The following is a 19,628-nucleotide window of genomic DNA, read 5'->3' on the forward strand; positions in this document are numbered from 1 at the left end:
TCTGGTGTCCAGGTTGGAGCCAAAAAGACCCATTTTCCAGTTCTGTGACTACAATGCATCTGGGAAGGATTTCAGCCATTCAGCCATTTTAGGCTGAGTTGCATCAGCTGCTGAGAAGGTCTGTGCCATTGAGCATGAACCTGACCCCTAGCCTTGGGCCTCAGGCCCTGAACTGGAGTCCAGTGCTAGCATGGGTCTGGACACTGTCTCTTTGACCCCTCACTTATCCTATAAAACGGCCATCTAATTCAGTAACTGTAACAAGCCTTGGGCTGAGGGGGAATACATCAACCTGTCCTCTTTATGATGCTGCTTGGTAAAGGCCAGACAGACCTTTCCCCGTCTTTTTATTAATTCTTGATCCCACTGTGGGACTTGCTACAGACTAGCAGAGGTGACTAGCTGTCTGATCAAAGATAATCCCATGAATCCGAACCACCCTCCCTCCCTGCCATCAGTCCCCCTGTGGCTAAAGGATCCTGGCATCAGAACAAAGTGCTGATGAATTTTACTGCATGTAGCTGTGAAATGGAGCTTCTGTAACACAGTTTAACTGTTCCCAGGCCAGCAAACTTAGGGTCCAGTGTTCAGGGGATTTGCTCCTTGGATCAGTGCACCTCTAGGTCACTGGTTCAAGTCTAGCTCGGGTGGGTAGTGACTGAAAGTCTTCACCATCTGATGGTTGTGTGGTGGCCCCTATGTGAAATGAGTGACTGGTTTTGGCCCAGTTCATGGTAGACCAATGTCTGTCCAGAGATACCATAGCTGGTGCTGATCGGCCCGTGGCTGGCAAAGAACCTGAGGGTTTAGTGGGTATGGACAGTCACTCAGCCGCATGGCGATGGGCATGGTACCAATACGCAGAGCTCTTCTTTTGCCCATCAGAGTGGCTCTGAGGGGTGAGACATGTTGGGAGCGGAGGGTCATTCTCCAGGCACCGGGGAGTGAGGGAGATGCGGGAAACTCCTCTTGGATCCTTCAGGGAAGTGATCAATCTCTGGCCTTGCTGATGGGCTGGGGCAAGCAGGGGTGGGAGGAGGCTGGAATCCCACAGCTCCAATAGGTTTTTCCCCTCTAGCTGCTCCCCTTACAATTAGCTTTTGGGAAAGGCGCCCACAATACACAGGGTCTTCCTGCCAATACTCCAAAAACACCCATCTTCGGCTGGCCGCAGAGGACCCCGCAGGGAAGGTGGGGGAGCTGAGGTCCTGGATATGCCCCACCAGGGCGTGGCGGGAGAGGGGGTAGGGAAATAGAGACCTGAAGGTACCTTGGAGCCAAGCCAGCAGTGAGCCGAGGAGCTGGCTCGGCTTTCTGATCCAGAATGTGAGCCAGGCCATGGGAGCTTGGCTCCACAATTTGAACCAGAGAATCCATGGAGAGGTGGCCAGGATGGATGCCAGCGTACATGTGCAGGCTTGGCTCACGCCCCATCCAGAGAAGGAGCCAGAGCCAAGCTGCAGGTTTTATCCAGGCCCCGCTAGGCGGCTAGGTAAGAGAGCTAACAGCCTGCAGTTCCACTAATCCCTAACTCTGGGCCGGAAGGCTGTACAGACCCCGAGCCTTTCATCTTTCCCACCACAGCCACAGAGGGATTGTAAGTGCGGAGCGTGGAGGTTTCTGCCCTGTTCTCTCTACCTGGAAAATGACTTCCTGGCCTGGGAACAGCCCCGGACTTACTGAGAATGTTTTAAGGAGGCTTGTCCACCAGTCCCCCTGTGGGATCGCGGGCAAGTGGCTTCCTCTCTCTGTCGGTGTCCCCCTCTGTAAAATACAGGTGGTGCTGTTTGCCCGTCTCCCAGGGGCATGGCGGTTTAATTTGTGCGTCAGGGTGCTGTGAGATGCATGGACGGAAGCTGCTAGAGACGGGCAGGGGATTCTAAGGGCCGTGCCAAGGGCACTGGATCTTTCCTGTTAAGGCAGGGCAATGGGGCAGTTCCCTCTTCTGTGGGCCTGGTCACATGGCCACCTCAACCCCCACAGTCTGCTCCTCACAGCTCTCCTGGCAAGGGCTGGGAGTTCAGGTGGACAGCTCCACAGCCGCCCTGTGCCTTTTTACCCAGGGAGGGTGTGTGTGGTCTAGTGGTTAGAGCAGGGGCTTGGCAGTGAGACTTCCTGAGTTTCACTCCCAGCCTTGCTGCTGACGGCAGTGTGATCTTGCCCAAGTCGCATCCCTTCTCAATGCCTGTTTCCTCATCTGTAAAAGGTAAAAAATACATTCTCACTTCAGCGAGTTGGGTGGGAGGGAGGCCTAATTAATTAGTTTGTGAAAGGATCTGAGATTCTCCAGTGTGAGATGCCAAGAAAGTACACATCATTCTCTGTTTAATTACACCTTGATCCCGCAGCCACAGATAAATGCGCCTGTTCACAGGTGTTCAGTTACTCTGGGGCGTAAGTATTTGCAGGATCGGTGCCCTAGTTCCTCCAGAGAGTGCTGGTAGGCTCTATGGTCCCAATCCGCCCATCTTGATTCCAGCTCATCCTGCTTCCTGAAATAGATCTGCCAAACCAGGCCCTGTCCCAACAGTTCTTCAATACGTGCAGGAAAGGAACAGGGGGATTATGTTGTCTTGAGTTTTTTTTCTTTTGAGTGAAGATAAAGGAAAAGAAACATGAGAGGTGATATTAAAATATAAAACACTGATGGACAAAGGGCTTGTTTAAAACCCATGAAAGGAGCCAAGTGCAGAGCTAGGGGCCTCCTGCCGTGGCCCAGTGTGACACATGGCTTGCACATGCATGGCTCCGCAGCATGTATGGTCTGTATAGTCACCTGCTGCTCAGAGGTTCCCCAGGCATGGTGAAGAGGGGGAGGGGGATTCTGCTCAGACTAGAATCAACCCCCCACGTCCCGCCCTGAGCGCCACGCCATGGAACCAGCAATTCCCAGTTTGCTTTCCATCTGGGACGCTGGTGGGCTGCTCTTCTGTGCTTGGCTCTGCTTGAAGCCGTGCGTGAGCCGTGCCTGCTCACTGGAGCATTCCGTCCACCTCGGGTGAAGGCTGGGCCTCCTCCAGGTTAACGAGCCTGCTATGGCCTTGGCTCAGAGGGTCCTCGCTGCTGCTGAGGAGCATCGTGTTACAAGTGAGATTAGACTGTCCATCTCTCCTGGGCTGCCCTTTCTTCTTCTCAGCTCCAGTTGTTCTGAGTCACTGTTCTAATGAGAGGTTTCAGAGTAACAGCCGTGTTAGTCTGTATTCGCAAAAAGAAAAGGAGGACTTGTGGCACCTTAGAGACTAACCAATTTATTAGAGCATAAGCTTTCGTGAGCTACAGCTCACTTCCTCAGATGCATATCGTGGAAACTGCAGCAGGCTTTATATATACACAGAGAATATGAAACAATACCTCCTCCCACCCCACTGTCCTGCTGGTAATAGCTTATCTAAAGTGATCATCAGGTGGGCCATTTCCAGCACAAATCCAGGTTTTCTCACCCTCCACCCCCCCACACAAATTCACTCTCCTGCTGGTGATAGCCCATCCAAAGTGACAACTCTTTACACAATGTGCATGACAATCAAGTTGGGCTATTTCCTGCACAAATCCAGGTTTTCTCACATCCCCCCCACCCCCATACACACACAAACTCACTCTCCTGCTGGTAATAGCTCATCCAAACTGACCACTCTTCAAATTTGACCTGCAAAGGGCTTGTGCCTATGCTCTGCTTCTTTACAGGGGATGAAGAAACCCCGACTGGGTTTTATTTAAGGCCCCAGCACCCCCATTTGTGTTTAACGTTAGAAAGTCTATCCATGTTTAGCCTAGACGTCTTCATGGTGGCTGGAGTATAGGGGGACCTGATGTCCCGATTTTATATGGACAGACCTGATATTTGGGGCTTTTTTTTTATATATATATAGGCACCTATTACCGATTGTTCCCTCTTGCTGTCTGGTCATCCTACTGGAGTTGGAGTGAAATGAGGACATTGTAAGAGTGAAGAAAGCTCTTGAGAAGAGAGGACTTTTCATACAACTCTTTAAAACACACTCTGTTTTCGCTAACATTTGTTTCGTGTATATGCCCAATTAGCACTTTGGAGAAAGGAAGCTGTGGTTAAAAATGTGATCCCTCTACTCCTCAAATTAAAGTCCAGCCTTTGAGATGTCCAACAGACTCTCCAGAACAAAACTGTTTTGGGCTTTCTTTTTCCATAATAAAGGCAAAAATTCCAATTAAAAACTATTTCCGTAAGTCATCTACAAGTCCCACCCACTCCCCTTATTATTGAAATTAATAAAATAAAATAACTAAATCCTGAAACTATTATAACTCTCTTTATACAGAACTGAATGTCCCTTTAATTCTGCATGTCCCAGCTACCGATGGTTCACACCAAGGGATGTCATCCATTTTGAAATAGGATTCTAGAGTACACCGGTCCCTTTAACATTAGGTCCATCTCTTCTGAGGCAGCTTACATGGTTCATAAGCATCAGGGCTGGGATTTCTGTTCACATCTGCCTAGCACTGATTATAACTGGCTCTGCTTTTCCCCTGACAGGCTCTGTTCTGGGCTGATCGCAGCCGCTACTGACCTCACTGCTCCTAGTGCCTGCTGGGAAGGCAGCTGCTTCAGGAGAGGGATTTTGCCAACTTGTCAGAGGAAAGTAAAACTTGGTAAGAAACTCAAAATGTATTTCAAATTCCTGCTCCATGTGGTTAGCAGAACGTCCGTCTGAGTTGGCTAAGGTGGCTAGCTGTATTTTTGAAATATGTAGGCCATGTTCTGGCCCCGACTTTTGCTGTCTTCAGCCACTCCGGCCATGCAAAGCAGAGGGAAAACCAGAAGAAGCAGGTACCTAGGCATTCACCTTGACTACTGGCAAGTCACTGATTCTCTGTTTTGCGTCTCCATGTTAATAATGCCATACGAGAGGTACAAGGTGGTCTTACGAGACTGCATTTCCCTAGTGCTCTTCACTGGGGATCTCAAAGCAGTATCCAAAAAACCACTAGTGAATTGAGCCTCACAGGTCTCCCTCCATGAGATGGGTAAGTATCATTCCCCCATTTTACAAATGTGGAAACTGCGGCATAGATGAGTGGGGCAGGGGGAGGGGACTTGCCCAAGGTCACACAGAGAGTCCAGAGCTGGGAAGAGAGTCCAGCTCTCTTGACATCTTGCCTTTTAGCCCTTGGCCTCTGCTGCCTCTCTCTTGTGAATCACATTTTGCTGCTCAGGTGAAAGGTGCTCTAGAGTTGCAAAGTCTCCAGCTTACCTGTTCCAGCACTTGGGGCCACCCATGTGCTCCTGAAGATCACTGGAAGAGGAGGCTTGTGTGGGTGAAAGAGCTCCTACGCTGTAGCCAAGCTATCAGCCCAGTCAACAAAGGAGCCTTTCATCACATCGCCTGCTCGCTATTTGATCTTCCAAGGGCTGAATTTCCTTTGGAGAGCTAAAGAAAAATTCCCCCGCCCTTTCTGTGCACTTACTGTATCAGTGCACTGAATCAACCTGGCTGAGAAATCGGATTGCATAAGCACGGGCCTCCCCATGTGGCCATGTCTCTGCCTTCCCCTCCATCACGCAGCCAAGCTGGTTTCAGTTGCCTCCGATTAGATGCGATGGCTTATCCTCTCATTAACGCATGGGGATCAATTTCCAGCACAGCATGCAAGGGGGATTTAGGTCAATGGCTTCCGACGATGGCGGTGGCTTTATCCCCAAATATTGTGCTGAAAAGCTCACTGTGTAAGTTTCTTCCGCAGCCTCTGCCCAGTGAGGGGGATGCTGGGTCTCACGGTAATTTACAACAATACGGATTAGTCTAATTGAAGAGCCATCTGCTGCCCCACCTCTCACCAGGGACGCTGATATCGGCAGGACTGAAGCTGCTGGCTCTCAGGGCAGCATAATCCCAAGGATGGGCTGTTCATGTCAAGGCGCCCCTACTTTAGAATGCTCCCCTTGTCAATGGGAGCCAGGGCCCTCAGTACCATCCTTCTGAGCAAGGTTAAGAACTTGTGTCCCTTTTGGGGTGGCAGCATGGTTCAGGAGATCTGGGTTCTGTTCCTTGCTCTGACACTGACCTGCTGGGTGAACTTGGGCAAGTCACTTCCCAGCTCTGTGCCCCAGTTTCCCCACCTGGGAAGCAGGGGTAATGATACTTGTCCTCCTTTGTAACGTGCCCGCTTTCTAAAGATCTAAAGAGGAAAAGCACAGTGTAACTACTAAGTGTCGTTATTATTCCTTACATAAATCTACATTAAAAGACCATTAAGATTGCAGAGTGAAGCACTTAGAAGTCAAGAAATGCCAATGTGAAGGCTGCCCACATAACCTTAACTCTGCTCCTTGTGCAAATGCATCATGCTACAGCCTCTAGTAATAGATACTTATTTCCATAGGACACTTGACTCATTTAGGGCCTGATCCAAGCCCACTGGAGTAAATGAGAGCAGGATGGACAGTGCACAGTGAATGAGGGTGCTGCTCAATATTTAATTTTTACTCTCAACAGTAAGCCCACTGTATCATTTGGGTCCAACGTGCATATCTTACGTTACTAATTTCTGGTCAATACTGAGCTCAGCTGGATTTGAACTAGTGACTTTTCAGTACCAAAAAACAAACAAACCCCACAGTGGGGCCTAGTACAAATGCCCTTGAGCCATCCACTCCCCTTGTTTATGAGGTCATGGGGCCTTGGTGCCTGCGTATTAGGCATTCAGAGGCCTTTGAGTTTCAGGGCTGTAGAAAGGAACATCAATTATAATAATAGCCTGTCCATCTCTCTAACACTTTCCCTCTGAGTATCTCAAAGGGATTTACATGAATTAAGTCTCGTGCTGCCCTGTGAAGTAGATCGGTGTCATCATCTCTATTTTACAGGTGGGGAAACTGAGGCACAGGCATCTGCTTGAAAATGGGTGCAGAACAGAAACCGGCCCTTACCCTGCTTTCATGACCAAGCTTCTTTCTCAGTAACAACAACTGTCTATAGAGAAGGGAGACGAGAACAGTGAGGAATGTGGTCTTTGCACCTTGTTTGTTGAGAGACTCTACTCCAGGACCCTGGCAGCACTTTGCTATTCGAACATTTTGCTAGACTCCCTTTGGAGTCACAAGCTAGTTTATTGGATCTCGTTTTGCACGGGTTGGTTGTTTGTTTTTTCTGACTTTCCTTTCCAGGAAAGAAGACTTTGAACGCCAGGGTGTGTGCAGCGTAATAGCACTGTGTGTGCACCCACCAAAGAGGAAATCATTCCATCACCTTAGGAGCAGCTGGGCATTGCCTCCAGCAGCTACCCTGCACACATGCCTTAGGTTGCTGGGAACAGGAGAAGCTCAGCATGGGAGGGGCTTGTCTGGGGGCGGCTCTGGGTTCACGTGGTGTGGGAGTTAGGCCGGGCCGTGTGGAATGCTCCCCTGGAAGAGAAAGAGACCAGAGAGCATCTGGAGAAGTAGAGAGAGCCATTTCTGGCTTTGTTTTCATTGCCTCTGTTCCTTGCAGAATCCCCGATTGAAGATGCTGTCTGGGAAGGTGGAGAAGAGAATTGCTTCCTCCGTATACATTACCCTGGCCCCTCCCAGGAGGGACACAGTCATCCAGGGAGGTATAAAGCCAGAGGTGCATCAGCCGAGCTCAGACCATCCAAAGGAGGCTACAAAATCTGATGGGACCCACCAGCCCCAAGTGTCACCACCAAAGAAATTGCCCAACAGCAGCCGCCAGGCCGGCAAGCAGAGCAGCAGGATGCTGGGCAGTGCTGGGCACCCGTCTGGAGTGGCAGGCTTGTCCAATAGAGGTAAGATGAATGCAGTGGACAGACTGCAGTGCACTGTGTTCATATAGCAAGCTGGACAGGGCCCGTGAAGGCTTCAGAGGGAGCGTGGGTCGTCATTGACTAGAAACGGGCTCCCGCTGCACAGCTGGGATCCAGAGCTGGGTTCCAAACACCCCTGCACTCAGGAAGGTTGAGTTCAGAGTCTTGGGAAATGGCCTCATTCCCAGCAGGATGGTTTCCTGCCCGGGAGGCTCTGTGCCGGGGGGGTGCGGGGAGTGAGCCGCCGCTGGGAGGCAGGACAGGTGATGGTCTTGTCTGGGGCAAGTTCCTGCCTGAGCCCGAGTCTATTCCCCTGGCCTGTGCTCCCAATGTGACCCGTCATCCCCCTGCTGCTGGTCCTTGCTTCGAGCTTTCAAGCAGGTTGTGTCGGGAGTGCAGGACAGGAGCAAGGAGGCTGGCCAGCTGGCAGCCCCAGCAGTGGGAGTGAATTAGCTCCTAGGAGTCCTAGGGGGCAAACCACCATTTGGGCTGGGGGGCTAGCGAGCCGAACAGGAGGGGGCAAGACACCTGCTTGGAAGAGGGAACAGAAAACGGAGGCGAGACCGTTCCCCTTCGGTGTGTCAGTGCAGATCGCTGGGGCAGAGAACAAGGTGGAGGGGCTGAGCCCCGAGTCTTCCCATTGACTTCAGGGGGCTTTGCATCTGGTCCTCAGCACTCACGGGACATGCTAGTAGTGGCTTCCCAAGTTTGGTCCCACTCGGCTGGGTATGTCCTCGGGCGGCTCGCCCAAGCCTCTGCCTCTGCTGTGGCATCCACGCTGCTGTTTTTAGTGTGCTGGCACTTGTCTGTGTAGCCGGGTGGGAAGCCCGCTCCTAGCTGCCATGCAGACAGACTCTGAACAGCCACAGAACTCCCCTGGGACCAGGATTAGGGCTGCCAGAGGGAAAGGGGGTTTAATTTCCTTGAACATTGAAATGCATGAGTTCAGGGTCCCCAGCCCATCTCCCTCACACCCAGCCCCCAGCTGGTGACGTGACAATGAGCCTTCCCAGTCGCTCCCATTGTCCTGGCTGCCATCTGCTTTCTGTCACTGATCGGTTATCAGCTCTGTTTGCAGCCACCAGCCGGGCTGCCTGCTGCATGGTAAAGGCAGTTTGCTTTGTGGGCAGGTTGTGTGTTGGTTGCAAGTCAAACAAACAGCAGGAGAGGAGATTTATTAGGGCATTTGCTGAGAAGGAAGCTAACAATTAGACTTTGCCCTCCCTCAACCTACCTCTGCTCCCAAGCTCGAGAGACATTTTCCTTTGAATAAAATAGTGGATTCTTTGGGGGAAGGCCTTCGTTTCCCCCAGACAAGCCGTGGCCCCATGCAACACGGGAGTGGGGATGCACGATCAAAGCCCAGCTCAGCACACCCCTTCCCCCTCGGTATCTCCAGGTAAAAATGCAGTGGGCACCAGCACAGAAACCGGTGGGGTTCGTTCACCCATGTCTCCCCAGGGCAAACGTATCTCGGAAGTTCCTGTTCCGAGCGCCCTGGGAATGCGAGGCCCCTCCCGACTGGGCACAGCTGGGCACTCTTGTTAAACAACCCATGGGCACACATGACACACCTGCTGCTCACAATCTGAGAAACATGCCCACCAGTCACTACCCCACAAAGTCAGCCCAGCAGCTCCACCTCCCAGCTAGGTACGCGGGCTGCTCACGTTCCTCCCATCCTGCTCCTGCCACCTCTCGCTCCTGCCACGCTCCTAGCAGCTCGGTCCCCTGCCAGCAGCCTGCAAACACCTGTCTAAAATTCCCCCTGGCTTTGAGAAGTAGGTTTTTCAAGACCTGTCCACAAAGAGGCCATGTGGGGCAGTGGGACCAGAACCAGGACACGCAGGCCTCCCCTGCGTGATCTAAAGGAGAGCTCAGGTAGCCGGAGCACAGGCTGCCACTGCTGGAGCTGCAGGATCACCTCCATTAGCCCTCGGCAGTGGCCTGGCAGATGTCCTTTCTGAGGGTGGCATGTGCATTGCCAAGAGCATGTGCTGAGGACGCACTACAAGGCTGCAGTATTGACGGTGCAGGTTCAGTGATCCTGGGGCTAATGCTGCTTCGGACACAGAGGAGAGATCAGCTACTCCCAAAAACCCCTCGATGCCCCAGCGAAATGTCCGGGGCGCCAGAGCCATCACTGGCTGGGACTAGTTCTGATTCCTTCACTGGAGCTGCACTGACTTACCTCAGTTGAGGGGCAAAGGGACTGGGATCCCACCCAGCCTTTACAAAACCAAACCCTGACTGATGAGCAAGATCAAACCCACACCTGGCGGTGCCAATCCGGCATAAGTAACCAGAAAACCTGGTACCCAGCCATGGCCAGCCTGGGGCTGCAGAAACGCTTGCACCCTTTCCTGGAGTGATTTCTTTTATGCTTTAATGAGCATTTGTTTCCTCTTGATCCCAGCAGAGGGGCCTTGTTTTCTAGATGCTGGCTCCTAGCTTTGACGTGTAGCAGGAGCGGAGCTGTGATGAACACATGCTCTATGCAGGGGAACTTACTTCGTTACTTTTCTCACGCCAATTATGCAACACCACTAATGCTCCTGGGGGGGGAGGGGGTGCTTTTACCAGAGCAGGACCCTCCCTTAGTAATTATCAACTTTGTTAATTTCATCCCAGCAGAGATAAGAATAGGCCCTTCAGCTCTGGGTTAGAAGTGGTTTCATCACCCAGGGCACCCTTGGTGTCACTGCTGCCTGGAGACTGTTGAATGCGAGACACTTTAGGACCATCCAAGAATCCTGGGAAACTTGACAAGCACCAAGGCCTGGGTCAAGGGGGGCTTCCAAACACTGCTTTCCCCTCTGCTGCATGGAAGTGGAGGCCATCTGCCTGCCCCTGTGGAGGCATCTGTATGTCTAAGGCCAAGGTGGGAGGAAGGGGGAGATTGGGCAGGCCAGCCAGGAGAGGAGTGGGGCAGGGCTGGGACACACACACACTATGAACACACACACCTGCCAGGCCCAGGGGTAGGTAAGGGATTTTAATCTCCCGGGCTAACAGTCTGGCCCTGTTTAACCTGGTGTGATTCAGTCTGAGTTAGACCCTCAGGACCCTCTCGCTCAGCATGTGAGTTCCTTGTACACCCTACTTCATGCCAGACTCCAGCATTGTCCTTGCTTGTTTCAGATTTCTCCTCCTTTCCTCGTCCTGTCCTCCCTGACGTTTCCACAGGCTCGGACCCAGAGAGCCCCCTGCCGTCTCCTCCGCCGTATTTTCTGTCCGATGAACTTAGTGCCCCGTTGGTGGAGACGCTTTCCCCTGAACTGCAGAAGCTGCACATGAGCTCACCTGTGAGCCAGCAGGTATTGAAGGAAGGTTGGAGGAGGCGGTTTCGTGTCATGGCTCACCTGGATGTTTTTAGTCCTGGTGCCCAAAGAACAACATTGAGAACCCAGCGGGAGGGCCAGTTGGTGGTCACGTCACTCACTTGGGAGACCTGGGGACAAGCCCCTGCCCTGCCACAGACTTCCTGGGTGACCTGGGGCAAGTCACTTAGCCTTTATGGGCCCCAGGTCCCCCATCTGTAGAACGGGGATAATAGTCCTGCCCTGCCACACCGAGGCATTGTGAGGACACATGCTGTGGACTGTGAGATGCACAAATATTGTGAGCTGCTAGGAGCATATGGCAATGGCGTGTGAGTCATTACACTAGAGATGCTTCGGTGTGTAAGCTGATTGGCTGGGAGGCTCAGGGAGGAATTTCCCCCTTCTCCCTTGTGTATGTTTGAACAGCTGTTCTGTCTAATCTGTTACAACTCCTAGCTACCCTAGTGCTGTGTCTGCTCTCCAGGGGGGTGGAGTTGAGATGTGAACCTCGTGGCTGGGCCTTGTTACGCCGGGCTAGTGCCAGAGCTATCTGTGGAGAATCAGGCCCCTAAGCTTCACCCGCCGGCTTTGCAGAGGTCCGGAGAGCCTGGGCCTCTCTCTTCGCACTGCCAGAGGCCTGACGCTGGCCCAGCCTGTGGTTCAATGGCAGATGCTCTGTGGAGAAGCCCGTGTGTGTGTCCACAAAACAGAAGCGCCAGAAAGCCAGCCTTCTGGTGGCTGCACTCACGTTCAGCTAAATCAGCCCAAATTCTGCGGTAGGGGGAGGAGCCTCCAGTCACCTTAGCCCAGCCCCTTTGGAACCGAGCGTCACAAAGGTGTCTTCACGCTGAAGGGAGAGCGCTTCATCGCTGCTCTGTGCTGCCCGCTCTCTGGGGAGGGCGTCCTACCCCCAGGAGCGTGCAGCACTGCTGGGGATCAAGGCCCAACAGAGCTGCCTGCGCTACGGTTGGTACTCAGGGGCGTCGGCACCGCTGTGGGTGGAACAGTAGGGGACTGGGTCGGCTAGGGGGAGGGGGAGCTCAGTGGTTTGAGCACTGGCCGGCTAAACCCAGGGTTGTGAGTTCAATCCTTGAGGGGGCCAGTTAGGGATTTAGAGCAAAAATTGGGGATGGGTCCTGCTTTGAGCAGGGGGTTGGACTAGATGACCTCCTGAGGTCCCTTCCAACCCTGAGATTCTACGATTCTATGACCTAGGGACGTCCAACCTGCGCTGTTCTTGGCTTAATCCAGTCCCTTACTTTCATCAGCACTAAATTCAAGTCACAAATTTTGTCCAGATCCCTCCCAGCCTAACATCTTACCAGAGACGACCCACTTGTTCCTCTGATAAACCCCACAAGATTTGCCTTGCAGCTGTGCTGAGTTGGCAGACCCAGCCTTCGCCCGCAGGGTAATAGCAACCATCTCTCATTAGAAGATATGGGTCTTGTGCTGCTCATTAAACTCCGTGGCTCTGAAGACCTGAGCGTATCCCTGCTAATGGGGGAGCCATTTATTCCCCCATACAGGTCCAGTCAGCTGCATATTCATGTTCTTCCCCCCTTCCCTCCCCGTCTTGGGCAGTGAAATTGCCCAAAAATAACAGTGCCTGAAGGATGTGGCTGTTTAGTGTGATTCTGTCATGGGGCGCTCTCTGCCATCTCTCTTTGTGTGGCTAAGCAATCACCTGCCCCTCTCCTGGGCACCTGAGGCAGAGAGAAGCCGGCTCCTTCTCTCCAGCCAGTGAACATACTGCTTCTGCCATCCCAAGCTCCTGGATTCCTATCTCATGGTGGATCATAAAATCATAGAATATCAGGGTTGGAAGGGACCTCAGGAGGTCAACTAGTCCAACCCCCTGCTCAAAGCAGGACCGATCCCCAGTTAAATCATCCCAGCCAGGGCTTTGTCAAGCATGACCTTAAAAACTTCTAAGGAAGGAGATTCTACCACCTCCCTAGGTAACGCATTCCAGTGTTTCACCACCCTCCTAGTGAAAAAGTTTTTCCTAATATCCAATCTAAACCTTCCCCACTGCAACTTGAGACCATTACTCTTTGTTCCGTCATCTGCTACCACTGAGAACAGTCTAGAGCCATCCTCTTTGGAACCCCCTTTCAGGTAGTTGAAAGCAGCTATCAGATCCCCCCTCATTCTTCTCTTCCACAGACTAAACATCCCCAGTTCCCTCAGCCTCTTCTCATAAGTCATGTGTTCCAGTCCCCTAATCATTTTTGTTGCCCTCCGCTGGACTCTTTCCAATTTTTCCACATCCTTCTTGTAGTGTGGGGCCCAAAACTGGACACAGTACTCCAAATGAGGCCTCACCAGTGTCGAATAGAGGGGAACGATCACGTCCCTCGATCTGCTGGGAATGCCCCTACTTATACATCCTAAAATGCCATTGGCCTTCTTGGCAACAAGGGCACGCTGTTGAGTCATATCCAGCTTCTCGTCCACTGTAACCCCTAGGTCCTTTTCTGCAGAACTGCTGCCGAGCCATTCGGTCCCTAGTCTGTAGCGGTGCATTGGATTCTTCCATCCTAAGTGCAGGACTCTGCACTTGTCCTTGTTGAACCTCATCAGATTTCTTTTGGCCCAATCCTCCAATTTGTCTAGGTCCCTCTGTATCCTATCTCTACCCTCCAGCACATCTACCTCTCCTCCCAGTTTAGTGTCATCTGCAAACTTGCTGAGGGTGCAATCCACACCATCCTCCAGATCATTTATGAAGATATTGAACAAAATCGGCCCTAGGACCAACCCTTGGGGCACTCCACTTGATACCGGCTGCCAACTAGACATGGAGCCATTGATTACTACCCTTTGAGCCCAACAATCTAGCCTGCTTTCTATCCACCTTATAGTCCAGCTGGGATCAGCTCCTGCACATACACTGAGATTGCCAGCTAGGCCGCTGCGTGGTTTGCTGTTTCCATGCTGCATTCGCGAGGCCCTGTGGACTGCCTGAGCCAAGCTTGTGTCTCTCTCCTGCTCACCCTGCGCCTTCTGCTCTCAGCACTGGCCTTGTCTCTATCCCTCCACACCAGGTCCCCTCTATTGGAGCAGTGACCAGTAAGCGCCTGAGCCCACAGAGCATTGTTGTATCATGATTTTAGGAAAGCTGTGGACAAATTGGAGAGTCCAGAGGAGAGCAACAGACATGATCAGAGGTTTAGCAAATCTGACCTATGAAGAAAGGTTGAAACACTTGGTGTGTTTGGTCTAGAGGTGAGAAGGCTGAGGGGGGACCTGATACCAGTCTTCTAATAGGTTACAGGCTGTTAGAAAGATGGGGATCAGTTGTTCTTCACCTCCACCAAGAGTAGGACAAGAAGTGATGGGGGCTTAATCTGCAGGAAGGGAGATTTAGATTAGATATTCGGAACCCTTCTGAACTCCAGCACTGGGACAGGTTACCTAGGGAGGTTGTGGAGTCCCCATCACTGGAGGGTTTATGAATAAACTAGACTAATGCCCAGGGTCAGATTCATCGTTTGTGGGCCCTGGTACCTGGACTGTGGCCCCACTCTGCCATGAGGACCTGCCCCCACTTGGCCTTTTCCCCCCAAGGCCCTGCCCGCCACTTGCACAGGGGGAAAGGGGGCAGAAAGGAGCAAGCAGGGAGCCAAGAGGGAGGGGGTGGAGAGGACCGGGCGGGGCCTTGAGGGGAAGAGGCCAAGGGGGGCAGGGCCACGGTCTGGGTGCCAGGGCCCCTTCTGAGTGTGGGCTTGGCGCCATTGTAAACCCAGTACTGCTAATGCCTGTCAGGGATGGTCTAATTTTACTTAATCCTGCCTTGCCCAGAGGGCTGGCCCAGCTGACCTCTCGAGGTTCCATCCAGCCCTATGGTACAATTCTCTGACCCAATGGAGTTTCATCACAGCACGTCCGAACATGCAGACAAGATGCAGCGATGTCCCGGTGTACAAACTCTGAGAAGCAGCCACAAGCCTGGGCTGGCAGATCTCAGCAGAGGTTCCAAGAGCACTTCAAAAATATATAGTGTCGGTCATAAAGGAGCTGGCATTGTTATAAACGGCAGAAATAAAACACAGAGCCAGATGGGAAGGGTTCCAGCCACGCTGGTGTAATTCCAGTGAAGTCAGTGGGGTTACCCCAAGGAAGAGAAAGTTCTGTCTGTTTATGGTAGTTATTTGTACTGTCAATGCAAATCTGTGGCCACTGGGACTCAGTGACTTTTTGAGATGAGAGGAAGGATGGTCTTGTGGCGAGGGCAGGGCTGGGACTCAGGAGAGCTGGGTTCAACAGCTGGCCTTCCTGTGCAATCTTTGGCAAGTCATTTAAAAAAAAAAAATACCCGCACCGTGCCTCAGTTCCCCCATCTGTAAATGGGGGGTAATGATACTTGCTTTCTGCTACCCTTTGTCTGTCTTGGCTATTTAGACTTTGCGCTCTCTGGGGCAGAAACGATCTCTCCCTGTGTGTATGTGCAGTGCCTGGCCTGATGGCACTGCTATGTGCTACTATAGTAAATGGCAGTAACAGCGCCTGGCTCGTTAACAGTAACAGCAGATCCCAAAGCTCTTGCCAAAGGTCACTGTCATTACAAGTGTAAATGTCGCTATTCTCCAGGAAGAGGTTTTCATATAAAATGGGATGAATTTTCGAGCCCTTCACTATGTCCCCGGAGCCTTGCTGGCGTGTCTGACTGGCAGCCTTCAGAGCCGGCATGATTCAAACCCCATCGTCCCCCACCTGCTGTCACAGGTCCAGAATGCTGCAGTCATTAGCCAAGCCTTAGACCAGCTGGGTTTGCACCAAAGCACAACGGAGCCCTCACAAAGCCTCAGCAAGATGCCCGCCCCAGCTCATAATGCCTTTTTTCCTCTTCATCAGGCGTCCTCCACATTCCCAGCAGAACCAAGGCAGCATAAAATCCAGCTGACCAGTCTGGAACAAGTGGATGAGCACCAGGTGCCGAAACAGAACGTGAATGGGCACCTGGAAAGAGACATTTCCGCAGGTAACTGCCAGAGTCCATTAATAATACCTCGCTCTTCGACAGCGCTTGGCCGCCATAGATCCTATGATGCTTTGCAAAGCTCCGTGTGCTTTACTATCCCCATTTTGCAGATGGGGAAACTGAGGTATGGTGATAAGTGACTTAACCAAGCCCACACAGTGAGTCAGCGGCAGAGTCAACACCAGGTTGCCAGGATCCCCAGCTTCATGCTCCGTCTACCAGATCCCAACTGTCCCTAAAGGGCTCAATTCTGACTTCAGCGGGGCTGCATTCACCTGGTTGTTAGCAAGGACAGATCGTTCGGTAATGGAAGGATCGGTTTTTGCTAGCTCCCAGCAGCACTCTCCTGTCCCCAGACATGGAGCATTTAAGCAGAGGAGTTTCTCAGGCAGAGTCCAGGCCATCGGTGTGAATGGGAAGCTGCAGGGAGAATGGGCCGATGTGTTTGTACAGCACCCTCACAGCAGGGCCCCGACTCTGGCCTCTGGGTGCTACTCGAAGGCAAATGTTAATTGTAACCCTGTGCAGGGGGCAGTGCGCCCAGTGTGCGTCCAGTGTGCGCCCAGCTAGCGCTGGAACCAGCAGCACCAGGGCTGGGAGTGGCCGCAAGGCTGCTGGGGGAGGGGGCATTGGGAGCCTGGGGATGGGAAGAGGAGTAGCAGGAACCTCACAATGGGGGGAAGAGCTTGGCTGGTGCTGGGGCCCATGATTGGAGGAGAGGAGGAGGTGGGGGATTGAAGACGCTGGTGCATTCCTAGGTGATCCACCCCCCCTCTACAAAATATACAAGACCAGCCCTGCAGCCTGGCTTTATCCCCATGGTGCCAGTATGGCCCCCTCGGTGAGCTCTCTGCAGAGTTTGGCTGGCTGGCAGGTGCCTGGTGATTTACTGTCCAATGGGAGCTCCTTGGCCATAGTAAAGTGACTTGGTTCTTTTTTCCAGTCTGTGCCTTTTGCCACAAAGCCATTGCCCCCCGGACCCCGACCATAGAAGCTATGAACAAACAGTACCATGCAGACTGCTTCACGTGCCGGACGTGCCACGGCCAGCTAGCGGGGCAGCGCTACTACCAGAAAGAGGGCCGGCCACTGTGCAACTCTTGCTACAAGGTCAGCGCAACTGGTTCCTGGTCGTCCCATGAGGCCAATGTCATCCTGTTCTCAGGAGTCAAATCCGGCTTCCGAGGGAGCCCCTGGGAAAGTAGGAGGGGTTCAGAGTTCAGCAAGAGTAGCTGACCTGCAACGGTCCCTCAGATGCAGAAGTGCCCTACCCTGGGAAGACCCACCTTTGTAATGCCACCGATACTGGCTCAGACATGGGTCTGTACAGGGGTGGCCTCAACTCCCAGGCTCTTCAGGAGGAGTCGTGAGGGGTAGATTAGTCTGAGGATCAGTCCCAAGCAGATCTAAAGCAGGGAACGTGCCTGGTGCTGAGAGCTGGGGACTGGGAGTCAGGCCTGCCATGTTCCATCCCCAGCTCTGACCCCGGCTCCGTGTCACCTACAGCATGTTGTGTAGGTCAGCGTTTCCAAAAGTGGCCTCTCACTCCACGTACCTCCAGTTCTGGCAGCTCAGCTTGAGGCACCCCGGATTTGGTTTTCAGTGGCACTGAGTGTCTTCAGCTTCAGCGCTCTGAAAATCAGGCCGAAGGTTCGTGCCATTGGCCAGCCCTGACCCAGACCGCTTTTGGCAATCTGGATCTTCATGTCTGGGCCTTAACTTTAACCTGCAAAATGGAGCCAATATGTACTTAATTTATGTAGTGAGCTGTAGCTCACGAAAGCTCATGCTCAAATAAATTGGTTAGTCTCTAAGGTGCCACAAGTCCTCCTTTTCTTTTTGCAAAGACAGACTAACACGGCTGTTACTCTGAAACCTTAATTTATGAATGTTTCGGAAGGGGCTTGGAAATACCTACCTGAAAAGTGCTACAGGAAGGCCAGGGATTCTCACTGTTACAGGCCAGAAGGCCATTTGTCCTTGGAGTGTTTCCCATCCATTCGCGTCGTTCATTCCGAAGCAGCAAATGCTGCAGTCTTCCATTGGCTACGGTGCCCATAGGGCCGTGGGGCTTAGCAGGCAGCTTCTAGCATAGAGGCATGAATGGCTTTGCCACTGTGCCGGGAGGGTCTCTGAGACCACACATGGCATTGAACTCTGGTTCCTCCCAGCTCTTTGGCCTGGAAGACCTCCCATCCTGCCTAGGTGAGGGCTGCATTGGGGATGCAGCAAGGGGCGAATGGTACCATCCACTTCCGGTTTCTGCACTTTATCCGCCTCTCTCCTTTCCGCAGGACACGCTGGAGAAATGTGCCAAGTGCCAGGGTCTGATCCTGGAGCACATCGTCCGCGCCTTGGGGCACGGGTACCACCCCGAGTGCTTCATGTGCTCCGTGTGCGGCCGGAGCATAGGGGATGAGAGTTTTGCCATGAATGACCAGAACGAGGTGCACTGCGTGGATGATTTCTACAGGTTTGATACGTTATAAGTGGCATGTCAGAGGGGTAGAAAGCTAGAGCGAAATCACTCGACACCTAAGCTAGCCTCCTCTTCAGCTCAGAGGGCCTGATTCTGTTCAAAAGGTAAATCTTGTGCACATGAGACAACCTGAAGGGCCCGATCCTGCAAACCTCCCCTCTGACAAGTAGCCTTTACTCACCCAATTCATCCCCCAAGCTTCAACAGCGCTCCTTGCCATCAAGAGTGTCTCCTCAGTATGCTGCTCTTTCTCCTACTGAAGTCAATGGAAGCAAGGTTGAATGCCGAGCTTGCAGGTGCAATAGACCCGATCCTTCCCCACTGTGCATCTCAGGAAGTCGTTATTCCCCTGGCCAAAGTGGGGGTGAGTGACAGCCAATCAGAATCTTCCATTCACCCCAGTGGTAGCATTTTACATCCCTTTTGCAAAGGTTCCTGTGATGCCACCAGGGTGAGTAACGGCCCTCTGCTGGAGGGATGGTTTGCAGGATTGCGTCCTTCACTTTGTGTCTTGTGTGCAGGACTGACTTTTTTTTTTTTTTTTGTTGCTCCGTTTCCCCTTTAGTTCAGTGTCCCCACTATTCTCCCCCGGCTAGTTCACACTGCAGTATTCCTAAATACCCAGGGTCTGCCTCTCCTCTCATTCACGCCGCTGTTGTTGTCATTGGAGTTACACCACTGTAAAGCTAGCGTAAAGGAGAGCAGAGACAGGGCCACAAGTGATTTACTGGCTAGCTTGACCTGGCACCCAGCTCATTCCAGTCTGTCTCATCCTTAACCAGTGTGGAAAGAGGCTCTGCTGAAACTCTCCGTTTCACCTGCAATAATACAGAAGCAGCGTAAAGTAACATGGATCTAGCTTTAAATTGTGCTCTAAATTGCTACAGCTAATTGGCATGGCAACTGCTGTGGCATAAGAGGTTGGCTGTTTGTTTCATCAGGAAGTACGCCTCCATCTGCAGCGTCTGTGAGACACCCATCATCCCGCAGGAGGGGAAAGATGCCTACCGGGTAGAATGCATGGGGCGAAGCTTCCATGAAAGCTGCTATCGGTGTGAGG

General features: G+C 52.4%; 1 protein-coding gene across 1 annotated transcript in view; it reads left to right on the forward strand.

The window, feature by feature from the left end:
• The first annotated feature begins 7,213 nt into the window (after window positions 1–7,213).
• FBLIM1 (filamin binding LIM protein 1) overlaps window positions 7,214–19,628 on the forward strand; it is a 28,894-nt gene continuing 16,479 nt past the window's right edge. The window contains exons 1-6 of the mRNA XM_078849315.1: window positions 7,214–7,761; window positions 10,921–11,096; window positions 15,834–16,089; window positions 17,033–17,199; window positions 18,384–18,562; window positions 19,510–19,627. Of these exons, the coding sequence (XP_078705441.1) occupies window positions 7,374–7,761; window positions 10,921–11,096; window positions 15,834–16,089; window positions 17,033–17,199; window positions 18,384–18,562; window positions 19,510–19,627 (1,284 nt within the window). The 5' untranslated portion in view covers window positions 7,214–7,373. The remainder of the gene's footprint in view (window positions 7,762–10,920; window positions 11,097–15,833; window positions 16,090–17,032; window positions 17,200–18,383; window positions 18,563–19,509; window position 19,628) is intronic.

The sequence above is a fragment of the Lepidochelys kempii genome, chromosome 18, assembly GCF_965140285.1.
Source record: "Lepidochelys kempii isolate rLepKem1 chromosome 18, rLepKem1.hap1, whole genome shotgun sequence".
Lineage (NCBI taxonomy): Eukaryota > Metazoa > Chordata > Testudines > Cheloniidae > Lepidochelys > Lepidochelys kempii.